Genomic DNA, 23,137 nt, shown 5'->3' with positions numbered 1-23,137 from the left:
CGAATAGAGGCATCTAATATTAGAGTCGTCAGTCGATAGTATTATCATGTGATAATCGCATATCCAATATTAAAGCACTTTTAGAAAGGTTACAATTTTCCCTGTATCACACCAACACATCATTCTGCAACTAACGGAGAACATAACGGAATACAACAACGATATCTTTGCAGTCACCGATTGCGTACTAACAACTTACGCATCGTACTTAGGAAAACACCGGGCATGGCTGCATCCCCATTAATAAACATCATCGACCACGGTCCAAGACTAAGCATGCCACTTCTCCAAAGGATTGATAACGAAATCTTGGATGTCATCCAAGGAAGAGAAAGCGGCTGGAACTACCGACATCTGGTTCGCTGCTCTATCCTACTCGTCTTGGTACTGAGGAGGAGACGAGAGATACGAGAAGTCGTTGACAAGTTCCAGATTACCGAGGACGGTCATACTTCTAAGGGGGGAGTAGGTTAGACAATTAATCAGTAAACTTATGGTGGAATAAGTCTTGGGTGATTATTGCATCACCCTAGAATATTTATATGCAAATTCAGAATAAACGCCTATAGGGGTTGTGCCTTATTCCAATTGGTTGTCGGTATGGTGAGATATGCTGCTTTTGCTAGTGTCAGCACTTTGCTGGACGAGTTAGCTCTAGTACAGTTGGATAAGTTTTAAGCCCACAAACGCCAAAAACTGTCAGTGTTGAAGATCCTCCTTATCACTTTCAATAGCTAAGTAACGGTATCAGATAGTCGGGAAGCTCGCCTATAGCGTTCTCCCTTGTTATAATTTCTATCTATTCGTCAAACCAACTTTAAAGCCCTAAATCCGCCAAAGCTGTCACGCCCAAACTTTTGAAACATTTTAAATTCTTTTTAATTTGATTATAATTTCCCCAATTTCTATCAATATGCCAGAAAAATTTAAAGTGTTTCGTTCGCACTTCCACTGGCTAAGTAACGGATATGTGGTAGGCAGAGAACTCGAATGGTGACATACTTTTGGATAATTTGAGACTTTGGATTAGTGTTAAAGTTGAAGAGAACTGTATTTTGGCTTAAGGTAGCTGATTTTTGTTACGATTATGGAAAAATAATCTCCCCAGACCTTACACCCGACGTCTTTATTATGAATTTCTTTTAGATATGTATTTTATTTGAAAAATTAATTTACTTACACATTATTAAGGCTTCCTAGGAAGGGGCAACCGATTTGTACGGCTACCGCCGAATACCGAGTGTAGAGTTTTTGACTGAGCTGAAAGTTTTTTGATCCGTATTGCTGAACGTTGAAAAATAGTGTTTCACGCCCTCCAAGCACTGCCTGTCCTCACCGCCTTCGGCAATTAGTTTAATTCCGGCTTCCACAGAATCAATAAATATCCTTGAGGTCATTGAGCACTGCTGCCTCATCAGAGCATAAAGCTGACGAAACAGTTCTGTCCATTTTCCAACATCTCCAATGAACTGCTTTCCTTCTCAAATATAGCGGTAACCATCGTGAATCATCGCTGCTTGCAGGTTCTGAAGAGTATTAATTGGTGGCTCGCGAGCAGGTCGTGCAAACTGGCTGGTCAGTTGAGCTGAATATACATCGGCCAAAACATAGGTCGCGGCTATCCAGTATACAATGGTCAAAATTTGGCTCGGTATCCGTTATGTAGTTCATTGCAAGCTGTCAAAATAAAAAAAATTTTAAATCAATTTAATGTTGGAATAATTTAAGTTTAAGCTGATAATCCTATGTCTCATTACAATACATAAGGATCGAAAATTTGTTCAAATATTTATTTTAAACATGCCAGCTTTGGAGATACAAATTTTTTGTACGGCGCTTTAGCTGTGCAATAATATTTAACTGAATCTGTGTAAAAATGCAGAGAAGCTGCGGGATCATCTACGCTCGCCTCTTGTACTCGCGCTTGCACTCAAGGAACTGGACTTAAAGAAATTGAAAACATTTAAAGAAAAAATCTGACGACATTCTCGAAACTTTTTATACCCGTTACTCGTAGAAAAAACGGGTATACATGATTCATTAAAAAGTATGTAACAGGTACAAGGACGCGATCCCGATCATATAAAGTATATATATTCTTGAACAGGATGAATTGCGTAGTCGATCTGGACGTCCGTCCGTAGATCCAGGAACTGAAAGAGCTCCCGGTTTTTAAAGATATTTAAATTTTTTTTCATTTTATTCTTCTTTTTCCATATTTCTATTAATATGACGAAAAATTTGAAATTTGAAAAGGGTATCTAATCGTAGGTGAACTCCATTATAGCATTCTCTCTTGTTTTCATTTCTGTTTCTCGTAAGGTTTTAGCTCTCCTTTAACCAACTTCTAATCTATACTTGAACTCTTAAACTCATCCATGTTGTTCATGGGTTCAATTCTTCTTAAAGAATTATATTACAACGAACTGGAGTATTCCGGGCCAATATAAATATCTTGTAATTTTCAACGCGTAATGGTCGTGGCAAAACGATTTTTGGTAAATAGAGTTAAATTTACAAGACGAACAAAAATGGCATGGCAACATGAATCGACAAACTTTGTGACGTTCAGCCGTGCCTCGGGTAGTCAGGGCTGGCCAGGGTCGTCCAGGAAATTTCTTTCTTTCAGGACAGTGGTGCTAGAGAGGAATTCCCGACCCGAGTCCCAGTGATAATGCGCAGAGTTAACCTTAACTAGGCTTAAATATAGACGCAGTTTATTCATTCAATTTCTGGGTTACAATAATTATATATAAAACTGTACGGGCTCCCTCGGCCTAGGTTCCGGCTTCCGCAGAGAGGCTCTTCGTACCTCGCGTCTTCGTCCGGGGACGCGGTCTTTCCTACGCGGCCGCTCCGAATTTCGTCGAGTACCCTTGAATCAACGTAAGCCTATGTTGTGGGACCCTGAAGTCAGCGTAGAGAATTATACGTAGGACCCTGAAGTCAGCGTAGAGAATTATATGTAGGACCCTTAAGTCAGCATAGAGAAGTATACGGACCCTTAAGTCAGCGTAGAGAATTATATGTCGGACCCTTAAGTCAGCGTAGAGAATTATATGTAGGACCTTAAGTCAGCATAGAGAATTATATGTAGGACCTTAAGTCAGCATAGAGAATTATACGGACCTTAAGTCAGCGTAGAGAATTATACGGACCCTGAAGTCAGCGTAGAGAATTATACGGACCCTTAAGTCAGCGTAGAGAATTATATGTAGGACCTTAAGTCAGCACAGAGAATTATACGGACCTTAAGTCAGCGTAGATACGTAATTCGGACCCTTAAGTCAGCACAGAGAATTATACGGACCCTTAAGTCAGCGTAGATACGTAATTTGGACCCTTAAGTCAGCACAGAGAATTATACGGACCCTTAAGTCAGCGTAGATACGTAATTTGGACCCTTAAGTCAGCACAGAGAATTATACGGACCTTAAGTCAGCGTAGATACGTAATTCGGACCCTTAAGTCAGCACAGAGAATTATACGGACCTTAAGTCAGCGTAGATACGTAATTCGGACCCTTAAGTCAGCACAGAGAATTATACGGACCCTTAAGTCAGCGTAGATACGTAATTCGGACCCTTAAGTCAGCACAGAGAATTATACGGACCTTAAGTCAGCGTAGATACGTAATTCGGACCCTTAAGTCAGCACAGAGAATTATACGTAGGGGGTTGATCTTACTCTCCAATAGTTACCACTCGTCGATCCTGTCCTGATCCTGCTGCTTTCCCGCTCGCTGGTGACTTCCACCTTGGTCGACTCCGACCACTGACTGACTATCCCGAGGCCAGCCGCCCGCTTTATATAGCCCGTGGCTTAGTGTGCCCGTATGTCCGTATGCTCGAATTGCCCGACTTAGTGTGGCCGGGTTTCGGGATTAGTGTGCCCCTCTAGTTATTTGGGCGCGCTTGCGCGCCTTGTTTGAATCTGGCCTTGTTTATGATGATCATTATGTTATGGTTTTATCTATTATGTATTATGCCTTATTTATTATGTTTTATTTATTATGTCTCATGTATTCGGTATTATTTATTATTTATTATGTATTATGTATTCGGTATTATTTATTATGTATTATTTATTATGACTTGTTTATTATGAATTATGTTATTGTATTGAATTATTTAGTATTTATTATGAATTATTTATTATGTTTTATTTATTGTTTGTTATTTATTATCTATTATTTATTATTGTGCGCGGCCGCGTCACACTCCCCCCTCCTTTGGGAAGTGACGCTTCACCGTCACATAATTTCCGCGGTTGGATGTGATGCGCCACCACCTTTCTCCGTCTTTTTGTATCCATCGCCGTTGGGTCCTTTTTGGTTTGTTCGCCAGGTTCGCCCTTATCTTCGCCAGTATTTCCTCCGATATCCCGGCTCCGGTTGGCACTGTCCACCCCAACTCGTTGGTGGTCTCTGTGTGGAGCTCTAGGATATCTCTGTCTGGCGACGCTGATTCCACGGCTCTCGTCTTTTCGGCCCTCCGGGTTGGCGGAGTGTCCGCTTCTACCCTGCTCATGCCTGTCGTCGGTGTACGGGCCTGTGCTTGCTGATTCAGCGCCCGCCGTTCGCCTGGCTCCCGGCTTCTCCTCGGGTGTTCCCCTCCAGCCCTCGGGAGGTGCGCCACTCTGGTCCGGCCCATTCGGACGTTTCCCGTCATCGCCTGGGCCCTTCCTTCCTGGCTCATCTCCCTCGGGTCTGCTCCGCCAGTGGTTCCCGTTGGGTGGTTGGTCACCCCGCTCAGGCCCGGTTGGACGATCTCCGTCTGCGTCGGTGCCTTTGCGGGATGATTCGCCCCCCTCCGGGCTGGTGGTCCCTTGGGTCCTGAGTGATCGCCTGCGCCGCTTCGGCCTCCCTGGACGGTATCCGTCTGCTTGGGAGTCGCCGCGTCGTGCCTCGTCGGTCGCCGAGGAGGTGCCAATTTTGGTGGCGCCGTCCTTTTCCGGACTGTACCGCAGGCAGGTGGCTCGATCAACTTGGTCCTGCTTGTTGCTGCTGCTGCCTTGGTGAGGTTATCCTTATACCTTTTGATGCTGGTCTCGAACTTATCCATTGCTCAGCCGATCGCCTTCTGTGCCTTCGTACGATCCTGGCTCCGCTTATATAGGCCACCGCAGTTGCCTTAGTGTGCCTGCCTTCACTTCTCCTTTTTCCCTCTTTTTTAGTGTGCCCGTTGGTGGGCCGTTTTGAGTTCCTTTTTCCCGCTTTCCTGATCTGATATATCGTTCTCCTGTTCGAACCCTCTATGATGGTTGTCCGTGCTTATGTGTGGTTTGGTGTCTCCGATATATACTCGTTTTGTCTTTCGTGTTTTCGGGTCCTTGAAGTATTACCGGGGACACAAACCCTACCACTTTCCATGGTCCGTCGTATTTTGGGGCTAGCTTTGCGTTGAATTTTTCCGCTGCGTTGGATAAGTGGTGTGTTCTGCACCACACAAGTTCTCCTCTCGATGGTTTCCATTCCCTTTTTCTTAAGTCGTAGTGCCGTCTCTGCTGTTCTGCTGCTTTTTCCATGTGGCCTGCCGCTTCCTTCCTCACGTTTCCTAACCGTTTCCACCTTTCCTCCATGCTTTCCTCTTTCAACCCGGACCCTTCCGTTTCTTTGTCGAACACTGTGTTGGGTATTCGTAGTTCCTTTCCCAGCACTATCTGTGCCGGGCTGTATTTTGTGGACTCCGACGTGCTGCTATTGAAAGCCAGCATTAGTTCTGGTATTTTATCATCCCAGTTTGTCTGGTCCTCGCCTGTTATTTGGGCGATCATTGTTTTTATGGTCCTATTGGTTCTTTCCGTAGGGTTCTCCTGCGGAGTGTAAGGGGCCGTGAATTGCTGTCTTATTCCCCATCTCTCCATCTCTTTCTTTGTTTTGCGTCCGGTGAATTGGACTCCATTGTCTGATATCAGTATTTTCGGAGCTCCATACCGTGTCACTATTCTTTCTCGAAAGACCCGTAGGAATGAGTCTGCCGTCGCCTGTCTGATGGCTGCCAGCTCCACCCATTTTGAGAACTTATCCACCATGACGAGTAGTGTCGTGTTCCCATGTTTTGACCGTGGTAACGGTCCTACAAAGTCGACACATACTGTTTCCCAGGGGGCTTCTGCGACCCTGGTCAGCATTTTCCCTGCTGCTTTTTGTTGCTCCACTTTGTACTGCTGGCAACTCTCGCAGCTCCGCCCTGCTTCCGCCTGGCAGTGGTTCTCTGCGAGGATCTGTTGTATCTCCTCTTCAGGCACGCACAGTTTCCATGGGTGTTGGTCCCATCTATCTTTGCTCAGTTTATACAGACGTTTTCCTTCTCTCCGGTATTCTGTGTTTCCTGGGTCCTCCTGTAGCTCCCTATTCTTCCGGTCTATCCAGCTTTCCGTGTTTCTGATCGCCTTTAGTTCCGCCGGTGGGGCTCTAGACAGTGTGTCTGCTACTACATTTAGTTTCCCTTTCCGATATTGCACCTCGAACTGGTATGGCTGGAGTCCCAGTGCCCATCGTGCTATTCTTCCTGCCGGACTCTTGATCGAGTTTAGCCATCTAAGCGCCATATGGTCCGTAACTACTATGAAGTGGTATCCTTCCAGGTACATCTTAAACTTTCCGATGCCCCAATGGATTGCCAAGCATTCCTTTTCCGTTGCGCTGTAGTTTTGCTCTGCCTTACTCAGTTTCCGGCTGGCAAATGATATGACGTGTTCACCGTCCTCTGTTTCCTGGGTCAGTACGGCTCCGATCCCCACGTCGCTGGCGTCTGTCTGCAACTTGAACTGCCTGCTGAAGTCCGGGCATACCAATACCGGTGCTTTTGTCAGGCTCTCCTTTAGGCTGTCGTAGGATTCCTGGTGGCGTTCGTTCCACTCGAATTTTCTCCCTTTTCGGATTAATTCCTGTAGCGGTCCTGCTTGCTCCGTAAATTTTGGTATAAATCTCCTATACCATGATGCCATCCCGAGAAAGCTGTGTACCTCTTTGGTGGTCTTAGGGGCTGGTAGATCCCTGATTGCTTCCACCTTTTCGGGGTCCGTTCGTATGCCCTGGTCGCTTACTACGTGTCCCAGATATTTTAATTCCTTTTGGAAAAATTTGCACTTTCTGGGTTGATCCGTAGGTTCGCTCGTTGCAATCTACTGAATACTTCTTTCAGTTTTGCTAGATGCTCTTCCTTGGTTCGTCCTATCACGATTATATCATCCAAGTACGCGAAGGCGAATGGCTCCATCTCTGGTCCGATGATTTTATCCAGTGCTCTCTGGAACGTTGCTGGCGCTGTGGTTAGTCCAAATGGCATTACTGTCCATTGGAACAATCCTCGCCCTGGTACCGTAAACGCCGTATATTGTCTACTTTTCTCTTCCACTGGGATTTGCCAATAGCCCGACTTCAAGTCGATGGTGCTTATAAATTTGGCCTCCCTCAGTTGGTCGAGGATAAAGTTCATACGTGGCACAGGGTATGCATCCTTCTCTGTCCTATCGTTCAACAGCCTGTAGTCGATGCACATTCTCCATTCGTTATTCTTTTTTCTTACTAATACCACCGGTGCGCTGTATGGACTTCGTGATCGTTCTATTAGGCCCAGGCTGAGTAATTCGTCTACCTGCTCATCAATTATGGCCTGTTGTTCGGATTTCGTGGATAATACCTCTGTTTAATAGGTTTGTCGTCCTTGAGGTATATCCTGTGCACTGCTGCGTTGCTGACTCCCTCCATGTTTTAAATATGCGCTTGTTCTCCTCCAGGAATGTGTCGATTTCCTCTTCGGACGGCTCTCGTAGCGTCGTCGCCTCTCCTTTGTTTCGCCCCTCCTTCCTCCTCTCGTCTTCGACCCCTCGTATCTCCAATTCTAATCCGCCACATCTCAGTGTACTTCCTGCTCCTGCCAGAAAGTCCATCCCTAGTAGGATTCCGCCATCGACGTTCGGTAGGATCATGAATGTTATTTCGAATCTCCGACCCCCGAACTCCACTCTTGCTCCAAATCCTCCGATCGCCTTCCGCCGTGATCCGTCCGCCAGCGCTATTTCCGCGTTTATCCTGATCCACTGTCCCTCTCCTCTTAGATCCTGAAACATGTTCCTACTGATCGCGCTTCTCGTTGCTCCGGTGTCTATTATGCCCTTGGCACTCCTACACCCTATTCCGAATTTTGCTACTATTTGGTAGCCGTCGCATCTCATCTCGCCTGTTGCTGGACCTATTCTTCTTGCCTGAGCTGCCAGCTTTACTGGCCCAGGCCTCCTCCGTTTCCCGCATTAGCTCGGCAACACTCCGTTGTCCTGACTCCGTTTCGTCCGCACGCCCACAGAACAGCCTTGGTGGGTTGCCGCATGTGCGGGCCGTATGACCGGTTCCTCCGCATCTCATGCATACCTCTGGTCTTAGTGCCTGTGGTCCTGTTTGTTCGGTCTGTGCTCCCGTTTGTTAAATTTCCTCCACCTCCTCGGCTAGCTTAAGGAACTCCGTTAGCGTTGTGAATCCGTTCCTCCTTGTGTACAGTTTTAGCTTGGTCCTGCAGTTCTTGTATACCCAATCCAGCTTTTCAGCTTCTGACAGTTTCGTGAACCTCATGAGCTTCCTCAGGTTCATCGCGTATTCTCTTACTGGCTCGTTCTCCCTCTGTCTCAACTGTGCTATTTGGGTTTGCAACTGCTCCTCGTTCCTCGGTGGTAAGAAGTACTCTAATAGTTCCGTTCTCAATTGAACCCATGAGTCGATCTTTGTTGGTGTCGTGTTCCACCAATCTATGGCGCTTCCCTCCAGTATAAACGGCATTGTTTGGACCAGCTGATCGTGCCGTAGTCCGTATCCGGTGGCCCACTGCTCCATTTTCTCGAGGAATTCCAGCGGGTTTTTCGTCCCCTGGTATCTGATCCCCCAATTCCGCACTCTATCGATTGTTCCCGTTTCCATTTTTCCTTCCATCTTTGTTTCCTTCCCGTCGTCCATCCTTGTGTTTGTCTCTGTTATCACGATCTCTGGATGTCGGGTGGGGCTTTTCTCCTTCTTATACTTTTCCGCCAGCAGTATCAGCTTCTTTTTTGTCGCCTCTGTGTGGTCTGTCCTCTTCGAAAAAGCAGCCAATGTTCTCCGTAACTCCTCGCTTTTCCCTGACGGATCCAATCCGAATTCACTCGCGTATTCTGCTAGTTCGGGTTTTGTTGCCATATACACCCAACTAGACATCACTCTCCCGGAGTCGGTTTCCTCTAATCACCACTTTAGCATGTTCGGGCGCCACCTGTGACGTTCAGCCGTGCCTCGGGTAGTCAGGGCTGGCCAGGGTCGTCCAGGAAATTTCTTTCTTTCAGGACAGTGGTGCTAGAGAGGAATTCCCGACCCGAGTCCCAGTGATAATGCGCAGAGTTAACCTTAACTAGGCTTAAATATAGACGCAGTTTATTCATTCAATTTCTGGGTTACAATAATTATATATAAAACTGTACGGGCTCCCTCGGCCTAGGTTCCGGCTTCCGCAGCGAGGCTCTTCGTACCTCGCGTCTTCGTCCGGGGCGCGGTCTTTCCTACGCGGATACTCCGAATTTCGTCGAGTACCCTTGAATCAACGTAAGCCTATGTTGTGGGACCCTGAAGTCAGCGTAGAGAATTATACGTAGGACCCTGAAGTCAGCGTAGAGAATTATATGTAGGACCCTTAAGTCAGCATAGAGAAGTATACGGACCCTTAAGTCAGCGTAGAGAATTATATGTCGGACCCTTAAGTCAGCGTAGAGAATTATATTTAGGACCCTTAAGTCAGCATAGAGAATTATATGTAGGACCCTTAAGTCAGCATAGAGAATTATACGGACCCTTAAGTCAGCGTAGAGAATTATACGGACCCTGAAGTCAGCGTAGAGAATTATACGGACCCTTAAGTCAGCGTAGAGAATTATATGTAGGACCCTTAAGTCAGCACAGAGAATTATACGGACCCTTAAGTCAGCGTAGATACGTAATTCGGACCCTTAAGTCAGCACAGAGAATTATACGGACCCTTAAGTCAGCGTAGATACGTAATTTGGACCCTTAAGTCAGCACAGAGAATTATACGGACCCTTAAGTCAGCGTAGATACGTAATTTGGACCCTTAAGTCAGCACAGAGAATTATACGGACCCTTAAGTCAGCGTAGATACGTAATTCGGACCCTTAAGTCAGCACAGAGAATTATACGGACCCTTAAGTCAGCGTAGATACGTAATTCGGACCCTTAAGTCAGCACAGAGAATTATACGGACCCTTAAGTCAGCGTAGATACGTAATTCGGACCCTTAAGTCAGCACAGAGAATTATACGTAGGGGGTTGATCTTACTCTCCAATAGTTACCACTCGTCGATCCTGATCCTGCTGCTTTCCCGCTCGCTGGTGACTTCCACCTTGGTCGACTCCGACCACTGACTGACTATCCTGAGGCCAGCCGCCCGCTTTATATAGCCCGTGGCTTAGTGTGCCCGTATGTCCGTATGCTCGAATTGACCGACTTAGTGTGGCCGGGTTTCGGGATTAGTGTGCCCTTCTAGTTATTTGGGCGCGCTTGCGCGCCTTGTTTGAATCTGGCCTTGTTTATGATGATCATTATGTTATGGTTTTATCTATTATGTATTATGCCTTATTTATTATGTTTTATTTATTATGTCTCATGTATTCGGTATTATTTATTATTTATTATGTATTATGTATTCGGTATTATTTATTATGTATTATTTATTATGACTTGTTTATTATGAATTATGTTATTGTATTGAATTATTTAGTATTTATTATGAATTATTTATTATGTTTTATTTATTGTTTGTTATTTATTATCTATTATTTATTATTGTGCGCGGCCGCGTCACAACTTGCGCTGCGTCTATGTCTCTGGAGTGTGCATGCTTAATCTCAATATTGTAGCTTTTATAGCTCCTGAGATCTCGACGTTCATACGGACAGACGGACGGACAGACGGACATGGTATGAACGTCAAAATCTCAGGAACTATAAAAGCTTAAATTGAGATGAAGCATGCAGACTACAGAGAAATAGACGCGACGCCAGTTTTTTGACTTATGTTGCCACGCCCACTCTAACGCCCACAAAACCGCCCATAGCTCCCACACTTTTGAAAAATGTTTTAATATCGGCTTTCATTTAAGTTGTAACGACGATTAGTTCTCTGTCTGTTTCCTTTAACAATATCGGACTTGCAATCCTGAGCAATTTGAGCTCCATCAATTTTCTGTCAAAACATGGCTGAGTGCATTTACATGCCTCATCTTTGTTTTTGATTGTTGTTCTATTTCGTAGTCATAGTATTGTAAAATCATTGCCCACCTAGCCACTCTCAACAATGACAATCACCTTCCTAATATATTTTACAATCTGTGACGATTTGGAACATGATTTCCAGGACATACGAGTACACACGCCATTTTGTCAATGCTGCAATGACTGCTAGGACTTCCAGTTCGAATGAGTGATATTTTTCTTCAAACGGCATTGTCTGAGCCGAAACCTAAATTAGACAAGCCCGTATGTACCTCTGGTTTAATGATGAAAGATGCTTTTAACTGTTCAAATGAAACCTTCAGCATTCGACATCTTTGCTCAAAAGGTCTGATAAAGTTTTTTTTTTCATCAACGAACTTTCGAAAATATGACGTTTATCCAAGAAATCCTTGTGTAGCTTTTCGATCAGACGTTACGGGAAAATTTGTTAGAACTTGCGTTTTTTAATTGCTGGGTGTGATAGAACCGTTTTTGATGATGTAACCAAGAAAATTAACTCTGCTTAATAAGGTCTGATAATTGGCCCAGGTAATTCACAACCCTTTCTGTTTAGCAAGCTATGTCACTCCCTTCACCTTTTTTTCGCGTCGTCGGATTTAATGAGTTTTATTTTTACTGTCATTAAAAATCATGTAAAAACTACTGGTGAGTTTAATATACCCCTTATATATACTCGCATTGTCATTTATGTATACCAAATGAGGTATATACCATATAACTTTCCGGTATATGGAAATAGTCGTTGGTATAGTCCAATGTTGTGAAAATTATTCCTCCTTGTAACTCCTTGTCCCTCACAATTTGCTTGCTCGATTGCTTGTTTGATTGTCGCATCAAAAACGTTTCTGTCCATTCTATTTTGCTCCGAGTACGATTGAAGTACCGTACTTTAATGTAATGGGTTTGATAATCTTTTAGCCAAGCCATATCTGCTCAGTGTTAGCAGTACGTAGAGCAAGCTGAATCACTGGTATCAGTAAGCAAGATTTTCATCTAGAAAGAACAATGAACGTTTCTTTTCTATATATATTATATATTATTACAACAACAACTCTACATCAAGCTGGCACGATGTTTGTTCAAAAAAATTGGAAACAATGGAATTCTGCATTCAGATCTATGCCATCTATTTAAACGGGTATTGTCATACTCCCGAAAGTTACGATTTGATTGTCAAACAAATGTCTGTCAAACCATTTCCGCATCCCGTCAGGCTTCCTTTTCCTAACTTAAAACGAGATAGAACGCTATAGTCGGGTTCCCCGAATATCTGATACCCGTTACTCAGCTGGTGAAAGTGCGAAGAGAAAATACAGCACTGACCGTTTTTGGCGGTTTGTGGGCGTGGCAAAAAGATTTTTGGTATATAGAGTTAAATTTACAAGACGAACAAAAATGTGAACAATTTTTACAACATTTTTCAAAAGTGTGGGCGTGGCAGTTTTGAGCGGTTTGTGGGCGTTAGAGTGGGCGTGGCAACATGAATCGACAAACTTGCGCTGCGTCTATGTCTCTGGAGTCTGTATGCTTATTCTTATTTTCTAGCTTTTATAGTTCCTGAGATCTCGACGTTCATACGGACGGACAGACAGACGGACAGACAGACGGACAGACAGACGGACAGACAGACGGACGGCCAGAAGGACATGGTCAGATCGACTCGGCTATTGATCCTGATCAAGACTGTATATATTTTATATGGTCGGAAACGCTTCCTTCTGCCTGTTACATACTTTTCAACGAATCGAGTATACCCTCTTACCCTACGAGTAACGGGTATAATTAATGCTTCAAAGTACCAAACACAGATCTGCTCCAGTATTGACTAATTCATTGAAAGTTACTTTTCGAACACAATGTACGTAAGCATGATTGTTGGCTTTTTTTCGCCTTCCAGCTGTACTGCATTTCTGTTCTTTTCCTGCTTGAAATTTTATTAAAAAGGAATTCCTCAAGGATTCCTGGGGACTCCCTAAGGAGTCCTAAGGGAATCCTTGGTACTGAATGGTTACAAACCTTCATATACTTGCACAAGTTACTAATAAGTGAATTTTTGTATTCAAATATTACTTTGGATACTGTTCTCGAACTTTTATCTACTAGTGGTATTTTTGACTTACTTGGTAATAATTTGATTCATTATGGCCAATAAAACAATCTTTTGACTTTCAGCAGAGTACGCCTTATCTCAGCGACAGGATTGCTTTTTGGCTTTTGTCATTATCTGACCATATAAAGTAAAGCGATTTCTCAGTCTAAGTGGCAACAGTTGGTCCCAGTGGCGTTGATTGATGGCAACCAACTCTGCCAAGTAGTCCAGAAAGGTCCGATTAAACCTCTCAACTATGCCATCCGATTAAGGGTGCAGCACGTTGAGCAGTCGGAGGCAAGCTTGGAATATCTCTGATCCGAGCCCATGACCACCGCAATATGGCGGTTCCCGAGCGCAGAAGTAGGCAAAGGACCAAGTATGTCAATCGCAAGTCTTTTAAACGGAGCGCCTAGAACGGTGGGCGCCGAGAAAGGGCGTCGGCTTTACCGTGCTGCTTGCCGCTGGATGTCGACGTCATACCGCGGGAGTCGTTGAATCCATCGAGTTTATTGTCCTTCCGGCTCTCGAAATTTAAACAGCGCAGACCAGGTGGTCTTCGGCCGCACGAGAGTGCACTGTGAAAACCAGCAGAAGCCATGCGCCATGCATCGTTGTTAAGATGTCGTCGATCCTTGGTAGGGGGTAAGAGTCCTTAACGGTGACGTCGTTCAGACGTCGATAATGCACACAACACCGGTTGAACCCGGCCTTCTTCTTAACCAGAACAAGCGGCAATGCTCACGGGCTTTGTGGACGGGCGAACAGCTATTCCATCTCGGGCTTCCTGGAAAGTGCTAGACGACGCACTTGTTGTTTGATTGGCCGGGGTTGCCCGGTGTCGATGACATGCCGTGCTAGATTGGTATGGCCCGAGTCATTATCGTATCGATCGAATACTCCCAGGATGCGTTCCACCAAAGTTTTCCACTTGGAGCAAAGGTCGATGGGTAAGTCCGCGGGTATTTCCACTTTGATTGGCGGTACCTTGTCTCCTTTATCGCGAACTGGCATGGTACCACTTGACCCACTATGGTTTTTCCTGGTAGCGTGTACGTCTGCGCCCTGCGATTCATGAGAAACATGGTGCTGGTATGGTTTGAGATGTCTACTAAGGCACTACCAAGTAGAACCACGTTCTAGTATAACTACAGGTAGATCCTCGGGCCTGCATTGGACCGTTAAGTGAGTGTCAATATATGGCAGGATACTAGTGGGCGCAGTCAAATAAAGTACATTTCGCTGCACTGTAGATAGGACATACAGCAGCACATTTGCCCACGCACCCGTAGTTGCAGTTCTTTCAAATCAACGGTGGCCTTATGGGGCAGCAAGAAGACCATTCCTTAAAGGCTAGTGGTTGCTGCCTTCCACTGACAGAAACTCGTGGTTAACTGGCTTTCCGGCAATGACTTAAGCGTTGGCCACACATTGTTCAGCCGATGGTCCCTGAAGAGTCACTAGGCATGGGTTGGGACGGGCGGCGGCTTGGAAGCGATCTCATCGGACGGCAACTCCGGTATCAGTTTTAGGCGGACTGATAGAGGAGTCCAGACTAAAGGGAGAGTTGCAATTAATAAGCCAGTGAGAATTGGCTGCTTTAAGTTTCATATGAGTCCTATTAGATTCTATATGACGTCGAAAGGGGCGGCGTTGTCAGCAAACGTAGAGGTTGTAAGCTGATAGTTTTTAGGCTTGTCTGCTGTGTATATGGTGTAAAGGACGGGGCCCAGTACACTACCTTGGGTGACTCCAGCTTTGATAACGCTGTCGTGTGAAGTCGAACTGTTACACCTCACAGAAAACATTTTTAAGAGATAAGATTCAAATACTTTGTGTGCACTCTGGGGAAGCCGTTTTGTTATCTTGTATTTTAGTCCTTCTAGCCAGACTCGGTCAAATGCTTGTGCTCAAAAGCAGTACGAATTTCGTTTGTGATGCGATTGACCCTTTCGATCGTTCCATGATTTTTGAGAATTTTTCTATGATAATTTTTGGTGTCACCAAGAAATGACCAGGTGATTTTTAGGGCTTAAGATCTTTTATGATATATGCTGTAACGAACTGTTTTTCTTGTTTCGGCTCGCTACGAAATGCAACGGCTAGCTCAGAGATTTTGTTTGTTCGTCCCACCAAATTTATGATTTGTGTGATTGCCCGACCAAGAAGAAGACAGATTATCAGATTTAACCACTTTTATTTGTCGTCACTTGTTGACCAGGATTCGGTGATCCTCGCCGCTGGATGCACGTCGTTGCTCCCTCGTCGTCCTTCCGTCGTACGCCTGCGTCGCTGCCGACGGGGATCCGTACCGGCTCGCCTGGGGCTTAGGATGTTATGGGGCAGGGTGTGTCGTCCACGAGTTAAGCTAGCGCTCTCCTCCGAACCACCGCTGCGACCACTGACTCCACCGTCCCTTCCTGCGTATGCCAGGCACTTGTTGCCCTCGCCGAAGGATAACCTGCGGGCTCGATCGGGGCTTAGGATGTTATGGGGCAGGGTGTATCGTCCACGAGTTAAGCTAGCGCTCTCCTCCGAACCACCGTTGCGACCACTGACTCCACCGTCCCTTTCTGACTACGCTAGGTCCTCGTCGAAGGATAGCCTGCGGGCTCGACCGGGGCTTAGGATGTTATGGGGCAGGGTGTATCGTCCACGAGTTAAGCTAGCGCTTCCCTCCGAACCACCGTTGCGACCACTGACTCCACTGTCCCTTTCTGACCACGCTAGGTCCTTGTGTTCGCTCGTCCTTGCTGATCTTCACGTGCGGCGATCCACTCTGGATGCCCGCTTGACGCACTTGTGTTCCCGTCGTCTCACTGTCACTCGGTATCGACTCTTCGCGTACTTCTTCGCTTTCCGTATGGCTGTAATGCCCTCGCGTACTTCTTCTTGACTGTCTGGCTGTATGGCCCTCGCGTACTTCTCCTTGACTGTCTGGCTGTACGGCCCTCGCGTACTTCTCCTTGACTGTCCTTGTGTGGCACTTCCGACCGTCTGATCGCACGCCCGTGTCCGGACAGAGCGCCTCGCGCCCGTACTCTGCGCTTGCGCGTATGACCTACGCGTGTTTAACTGACTGACTGTCCCGAGCTGCGCCGGCGCCGTCCCTTAAATCGGCTGCGGGAATCCCGTTATTTCCCCTTTTGCACACGGCTCGCTCGGGTCCAAGGTCCAAACATGTCCCGTTAGTTCACGGTGCGTCCTCTTTGTGCCTGTCCAAAGTCCGCACCGTTACCGTATGACCTCTACGCCCTTGGCGGGTTCGAGTCCAAGGTCCAGCGCGGTACCGTTAATTCACGGTCTCTCCGCTTTGCCGGGGTCCAAGGTCCATTATTTCCCGTTCGACCTGACCGCCCTTGGCTCCTCTCGCATTCCAGCCGTCTTCGCTGTTGCTATGCCGATCTCCTACACCCGGATTTGTGGGGAGTTTTAATACTCCTCACATCTCCCCCTTTCTTCGGAAGATTTCAAAAGAATGCTGCTTCCGGCGGTCCTCTGCTTCGGTGTCTCCTTGCATGGGCAACTTCCTCAATCACCTCTCGTCGACCCTGCGCCCTTTGTTCTCAGCCTGGCAGTCGCAGCTTATTAGACCCCGTCGTTCAGCGTCTTGACTGGGCATCTTGAACCTCCTTGCGCCTTCCTGATCGCAGCCTTACGTCTCAGCGTATTCGAGCATCTCGACGTGGCATCTTGATCCTCAACATTCCATCCTCCTCACGTCGACCTGCGCCTCCTTGATCTCAGCCCGGCAGCCTCAGCCTAGTAGACCCTGTCGTTCGACGTCTCGACTCGGCATCTTGATCTTTGCGCCCTCCTCCAGCCTCCTGTATCTGTTGCCATCCGCTTCTCGTCACCAGCTCCGCATTTAAACTTGCCGCCTTTTTCCTCGCTTCGCATCCCTGGCAACTCCACCGATACTCACCATGATCGACTTATCGATGTTGGCGACCGGCGTTGCCATCTCCGACTCCTACCGATATTGTCCCATCGCTGATTGCGCGATCGAGTTATCGATATTGGCGACCGGCGTTGCCACTTCCTGTTCCGATGTTCCGATGTCGTGCCGATTGCTGCCAATAGTGTGGCAGCGTGTTGAAAATCAATTTAATATCCAGTATTTTTTTTGTTCCCTATCGATCTCACTATCGATCGACCGCTATTATCGTAGCGCCCCCATCCCGATTTTCTCCAGACACGTGGATTTCGGAGTTGCAGCTCAATGGAGGTAAGTTTACGGAATTTATTGTAAAATACCGCCATATTTACACATCCTCTCTTTTTTAGCTCCTCTTGCATGCCATGAAGCCCCTTAATGCTCCAGGGTTGCCGGCCCTGGACACGGGCACCCTGGAGGCCCTCCTTCTGGGATCTCGGATGAAATGCCCCTCCATGCTCCGGGCGGCTGCCCCTGGTCCTCAAGCGCCCTGGAGGCCTCCTCTTCCGTCTCCGCGCCTGTGGCAGCCTCGCGTCGACTTGCCGGCCCGCGTGCCTGGCCCCGCGTCCGATTGCTGGCCCGCGTGCCTGGCCCCGCGTCCGCTCGCTGGCCCGCGTGCCTGTTGGCTGCTGCAGATGTTTCGCACCTATTTTTTTAATGTGAGCAACAAAGTGCCCTTACCCTCCCCTGACCCACAACTCTCAGTGTCGTTTTCGTTTTTTTCTTGTTTATTCGGGCACATAGACTTGGATGCCCCCGCCGCGACGCACTTTCAGCCGGAACCGCTGGCCGTCCAGCGCGAACAGTTTGGCCCAGCGGTCCTTGTGGCTTCTTCTCGCCTGGGCCTCGGCCTCCTCGACCACTCTGGGTGGCCACTCCGCGCGCTCGAGCTCCTTCCAGGGCTTCCCGCCCAGCGACTGCTGCCTGCGGAGGCATGGTCGCTGCGGTGGCGATCTTGCCTCGGGGCACGATTGCTGCCGCGCGAGCTTCGGTGGTGGTGGTACGGGCCACACCCACGGACCCTTCTCCGGGTTCTCTCCCGCGTCCTCGACCTCTACCCGCGCGCGAACTTGCGGGTCGCGCGCTCGCTTCTCCACCGGCCTCCATCCGACCGCGCCCACCTCCTCCCACACGCGGGCCTCCGGCGTGTCTTCCGGCGGTGCGGGCCACGTCCAGGTCACTGTTTGTTGGTGCCACCGGCGGCCGCCCAGGCCGATCGTGCGCAGCGTCTGCGCGACGTGCGCCTGGTCCACATCCCAGGACTGCTGCCGCTCGCACCGGGGCCCCTCCTCATCCTGGGGTGGCGGCGTCGGCGTGCGCGGCGGCGGCGGCGTCGGTGGTGCTGGCGGCGGTGTTGGCGTGCGTGGTGGCGGTGGTGGCTGCGGCTGCGCCGGTGGCGGCGTCGGCGGCAACGGCGGCTGCGGTTGCGGCGTCGGTGGCTGCGGCATCCCTGGGTGCTGCGGCTCCGGTGTCGGCGGCTGCTCCTGCTGCTGCTGCGTCGGCGGCTGTGACTGCGCCGGTGGCGGTAGCTGCGGCTGTGGCTGCGGCGTCGGTGGCTGCGGCACCTCCGGGTGCTGCGGCTCCGGTGTCGGCGGCTGCGGCTGCTCCTGCTGCTGCTGCGTTGTTGGTGGCGGTGGCGGCTGCGACGGCGGCGGTGGTGTCGGTGGCAACGGCGGCTGCCGTGGTGGTAACGACGGTGCGTGGGGCACCCACAGTGCCTCCTCCTCCTCTTGCCACTCCGCCAGGCGTCTTTCCCACGCGGCCTTGGCGGCGGCTGCCTTCCGCTCCACCACCATCCGCTCGAACCGCCGCAGCGTGGCGTTCCGTGCCTCCGCGAATTCGCGCACCTCCCGCGGGTCCTTTGACGGCAGCGCCTCTCCCAGCCGAATCCGTCCGTGACCCTGTGTCGCCCGCCGCACGCTGCGGTAGGCCATCCTCGCCTTTGCGCTCCGGCCTCCTTCGTCCTCCTCCGAGGATACCACCGGGGTGACGGTCTCACCCCCGTCGTCCTCCTCGCTCTCTGATGAGAGGGACACGTACCCCACGGGTTCATCGCGGATCGCCTCCATCGCCTCGTCCTCCGACAGCTCCGTGTCGGGCACCTCCTCCGTGTCCTCCTGAACCGGGGATGGGGATCGCGACACCAAGGGTGACGCCAGAAGCTGGAGGTAGGACTCGGAGTCCGCCCTCCATATCGCTCCGGGCTGTTCCTCGGTGCCGGTCACCCTCACCTCCCGGTTGTTCTCTCCGTAGCTGCTCATTTCGTGCCGACTTGATTTCAAAAGACTGCTGCTAGCTTTTTCCGCCGCGACGAAACCTCGGTTTTCCATTTATTCCTTTCCGCCGTTATTCCGCGGGGCCTGTACCGGTAACGGGATTCTCCTCCGTGCACCTGCCTCCTACGGAATTCGCACTCGTGTGCGTTAGCCGTTAACGGTTTTCCGGCTGTGTACCCTCCCTGTCCCGCTCTCGCGCTCCAACGGGCCTTTTGTGTGTGTGTGTGTGTGAGTGATCAACTGCGACTTCCGACTTCTCGATACCCTGTATCGTCTTCCCCCCTTCTTCGCGAAAGGGTTTTATTGTGGTGTGTCGCTCTCGTTGTCCTCTGGCCCGCCGGCGCCCGCGCTTCCCGGCTTCAAATCGCTAATATGAGCCGTTTTTGTCTTCTTCGTTGTGGCGTGTTCCAAAATACAAATCACCGGCGACGTGAATTTCTTTATTTTGAACGGCCCGTCGAATTTCGGTGCCAGTTTTGCCGCGAAGCCCTCAGCTGCTTTTGATAGGTGGTGCTCCTTGGCCCACACAGTTTCGCCCACCTTGGGTTTCCACGGCCTCCTCCGGAGATTATAGTGGCGCGCCTGATCCTGCGCTGCCTTCTCCATGTTCCTCCGCACCAGTTCGAAGATCTCCTTTAGTTTTCCCGCGTTTTCCGCCGGCGTCTGTGGACATCTGCCCGTTCCGGCCGTCTGTTCGTCGAACAGCGCATTCGGCAGCCTCGGTTCTCTTCCCTGCGTTATAAATGCCGGCGAGTATCCAGTGGTTTCTGCCACGCTCGTGTTCACCGCCAACTGCAGCTCTGGCCAGTTCTCGTCCCATGTCCTCTGATCGGCCCCCGTGAACTGCGCGATCATCGTCTTCACGGTCCTGTTGGCCCTTTCGGTCGGGTTTTCTTGTGGGGTGTATGGAGCCGTGAGCTGGTGTTTTACACCCAGCTCCTCCAAAAACCTATTGAATGCCCTGCTCGTGAACTGGACTCCCGGCTAGCTCAGTCGGTAGAGCATGAGACTCTTAATCTCAGGGTCGTGGGTTCGGGCCCCACGTTGGGCGCCAGATGTAACGAACTGTTTTTCTTGTTTCGGCTCGCTACGAAATGCAACGGCTAGCTCAGAGATTTTGTTTGTTCGTCCCACCAAATTTATGATTTGTGTGATTGCCCGACCAAGAAGAAGACAGATTATCAGATTTAACCACTTTTATTTGTCGTCACTTGTTGACCAGGATTCGGTGATCCTCGCCGCTGGATGCACGTCGTTGCTCCCTCGTCGTCCTTCCGTCGTACGCCTGCGTCGCTGCCGACGGGGATCCGTACCGGCTCGCCTGGGGCTTAGGATGTTATGGGGCAGGGTGTGTCGTCCACGAGTTAAGCTAGCGCTCTCCTCCGAACCACCGCTGCGACCACTGACTCCACCGTCCCTTCCTGCGTATGCCAGGCACTTGTTGCCCTCGCCGAAGGATAACCTGCGGGCTCGATCGGGGCTTAGGATGTTATGGGGCAGGGTGTATCGTCCACGAGTTAAGCTAGCGCTCTCCTCCGAACCACCGTTGCGACCACTGACTCCACCGTCCCTTTCTGACTACGCTAGGTCCTCGTCGAAGGATAGCCTGCGGGCTCGACCGGGGCTTAGGATGTTATGGGGCAGGGTGTATCGTCCACGAGTTAAGCTAGCGCTTCCCTCCGAACCACCGTTGCGACCACTGACTCCACTGTCCCTTTCTGACCACGCTAGGTCCTTGTGTTCGCTCGTCCTTGCTGATCTTCACGTGCGGCGATCCACTCTGGATGCCCGCTTGACGCACTTGTGTTCCCGTCGTCTCACTGTCACTCGGTATCGACTCTTCGCGTACTTCTTCGCTTTCCGTATGGCTGTAATGCCCTCGCGTACTTCTTCTTGACTGTCTGGCTGTATGGCCCTCGCGTACTTCTCCTTGACTGTCTGGCTGTACGGCCCTCGCGTACTTCTCCTTGACTGTCCTTGTGTGGCACTTCCGACCGTCTGATCGCACGCCCGTGTCCGGACAGAGCGCCTCGCGCCCGTACTCTGCGCTTGCGCGTATGACCTACGCGTGTTTAACTGACTGACTGTCCCGAGCTGCGCCGGCGCCGTCCCTTATATCGGCTGCGGGAATCCCGTTATTTCCCGTTTTGCACACGGCTCGCTCGGGTACAAGGTCCAAACATGTCCCGTTAGTTCACGGTGCGTCCTCTTTGTGCCTGTCCAAAGTCCGCACCGTTACCGTATGACCTCTACGCCCTTGGCGGGTTCGAGTCCAAGGTCCAGCGCGGTACCGTTAATTCACGGTCTCTCCGCTTTGCCGGGGTCCAAGGTCCATTATTTCCCGTTCGACCTGACCGCCCTTGGCTCCTCTCGCATTCCAGCCGTCTTCGCTGTTGCTATGCCGATCTCCTACACCCGGATTTGTGGGGAGTTTTAATACTCCTCACAATGCTATATTTTGAAGGTGATCGGCGAACGCATTAGCTCTATCTTCTTTGCTGCGTATTCAGCTTCCAGAGAGGCCTCGACGTGAAAAGAAGGTTTCTGCTGGTGGCTGAATATTACTTTAATCTAATCGTCCGCTTATTGCATAGCGGCTTTATATCCTGAAATATACGATTTCTTACTTCAGCATAGAAACACGCGGGTAACACGTTCTTCTGATGGGCGTAATTTCATTGGGACGGGCGGCGGCAACTCCGGTATCAGTTTTAGGCGGACTGATAGAGGAGTCCAGACTAAAGGGAGAGTTGCAATTAATAAGCCAGTGAGAATTGGCTGCTTTAAGTTTCATATAAGTCTTATTAGATATGAGTCCTATTAGATCCGCCATCGTTGGCTTATTTAATGTGGTCTTTTGAGTTACATTTTTCGGGGCATTCGGTTCTGGGTGAATTCACCCGTTCGTCGATTTTCCCATTGCTTTTGAAGGCAGTTTTGACATTGCGGCTTGTAGGTGACCGTCCTACCACAGCCGTAGCAGAAGACTCGACGATCAGTAAGCAGTTCTCACAGATATTATGTCTTCATAGTTCCAACACATTAGCTTTTTAGCAGAGCGACGTTTTTAGACGTTTTAGATGCCTTATCAATTAAAGGGGCCACTGCTTGTAACTGATAGCGAAATACGGTTCACCGTGTTTTTGCTTTCGTGTCCTTATCAAGTCCTTGTTGATAAAGTCTTATCGATAGTCCGTATATTGTTGACGGAGTGACGCACAAAAGTTTGACCGAACAATTCCATCTACTTGCTTGTGGTATATCCATTAAGAGGATCTAGCGTTACCGGTGAACAATACAAGAATGTTCTTACACATACTTGAAAAGTCACTCCCCAACGTTTTGCCTTTGAGCGCTTTTATTCCATAAATAAATTCTTCAAGTCTTAATCTGTTAGTAGAACCATCGAAATGTACTCCCCATTTTCGCATTATGTCGACGGTCTGCCGAAAACATATTGAGGACGAACTAAAAGAGCCATGTTCCCGATCCTTGTCACGCCTTTGGAGATTGCTTTGTGATGACAGATTCTGGATCGCTAAAGACGATATAACCCTGGTAAT

The 23,137-nt window shown here is 49.1% G+C and overlaps 1 protein-coding gene and 1 non-coding gene across 2 annotated transcripts in view; one reads left to right on the top strand and one right to left on the bottom strand.

Annotated features, from left to right (window-relative positions):
* Positions 1–23,137, bottom strand: part of LOC122612556 (ionotropic receptor 40a) — a 144,766-nt gene that overhangs the window by 94,657 nt on the left and 26,972 nt on the right. The window contains 5 exon segments of the mRNA XM_043786260.1: positions 1,181–1,328; positions 1,331–1,444; positions 1,447–1,483; positions 1,485–1,639; positions 1,642–1,677. Coding sequence (XP_043642195.1) covers positions 1,181–1,328; positions 1,331–1,444; positions 1,447–1,483; positions 1,485–1,639; positions 1,642–1,677 — 490 coding nt within the window.
* On the top strand, positions 20,553–20,625 carry Trnak-cuu. The gene has a single exon. It is a non-coding gene; the product is annotated as a tRNA-Lys (tRNA).

This window comes from Drosophila teissieri, chromosome 2R (genome assembly GCF_016746235.2).
Source record: "Drosophila teissieri strain GT53w chromosome 2R, Prin_Dtei_1.1, whole genome shotgun sequence".
Lineage (NCBI taxonomy): Eukaryota > Metazoa > Arthropoda > Insecta > Diptera > Drosophilidae > Drosophila > Drosophila teissieri.
The sequence above is the reverse complement of the archived record's forward strand: the minus strand, read 5'-3'. Positions and strand labels throughout refer to the sequence as shown.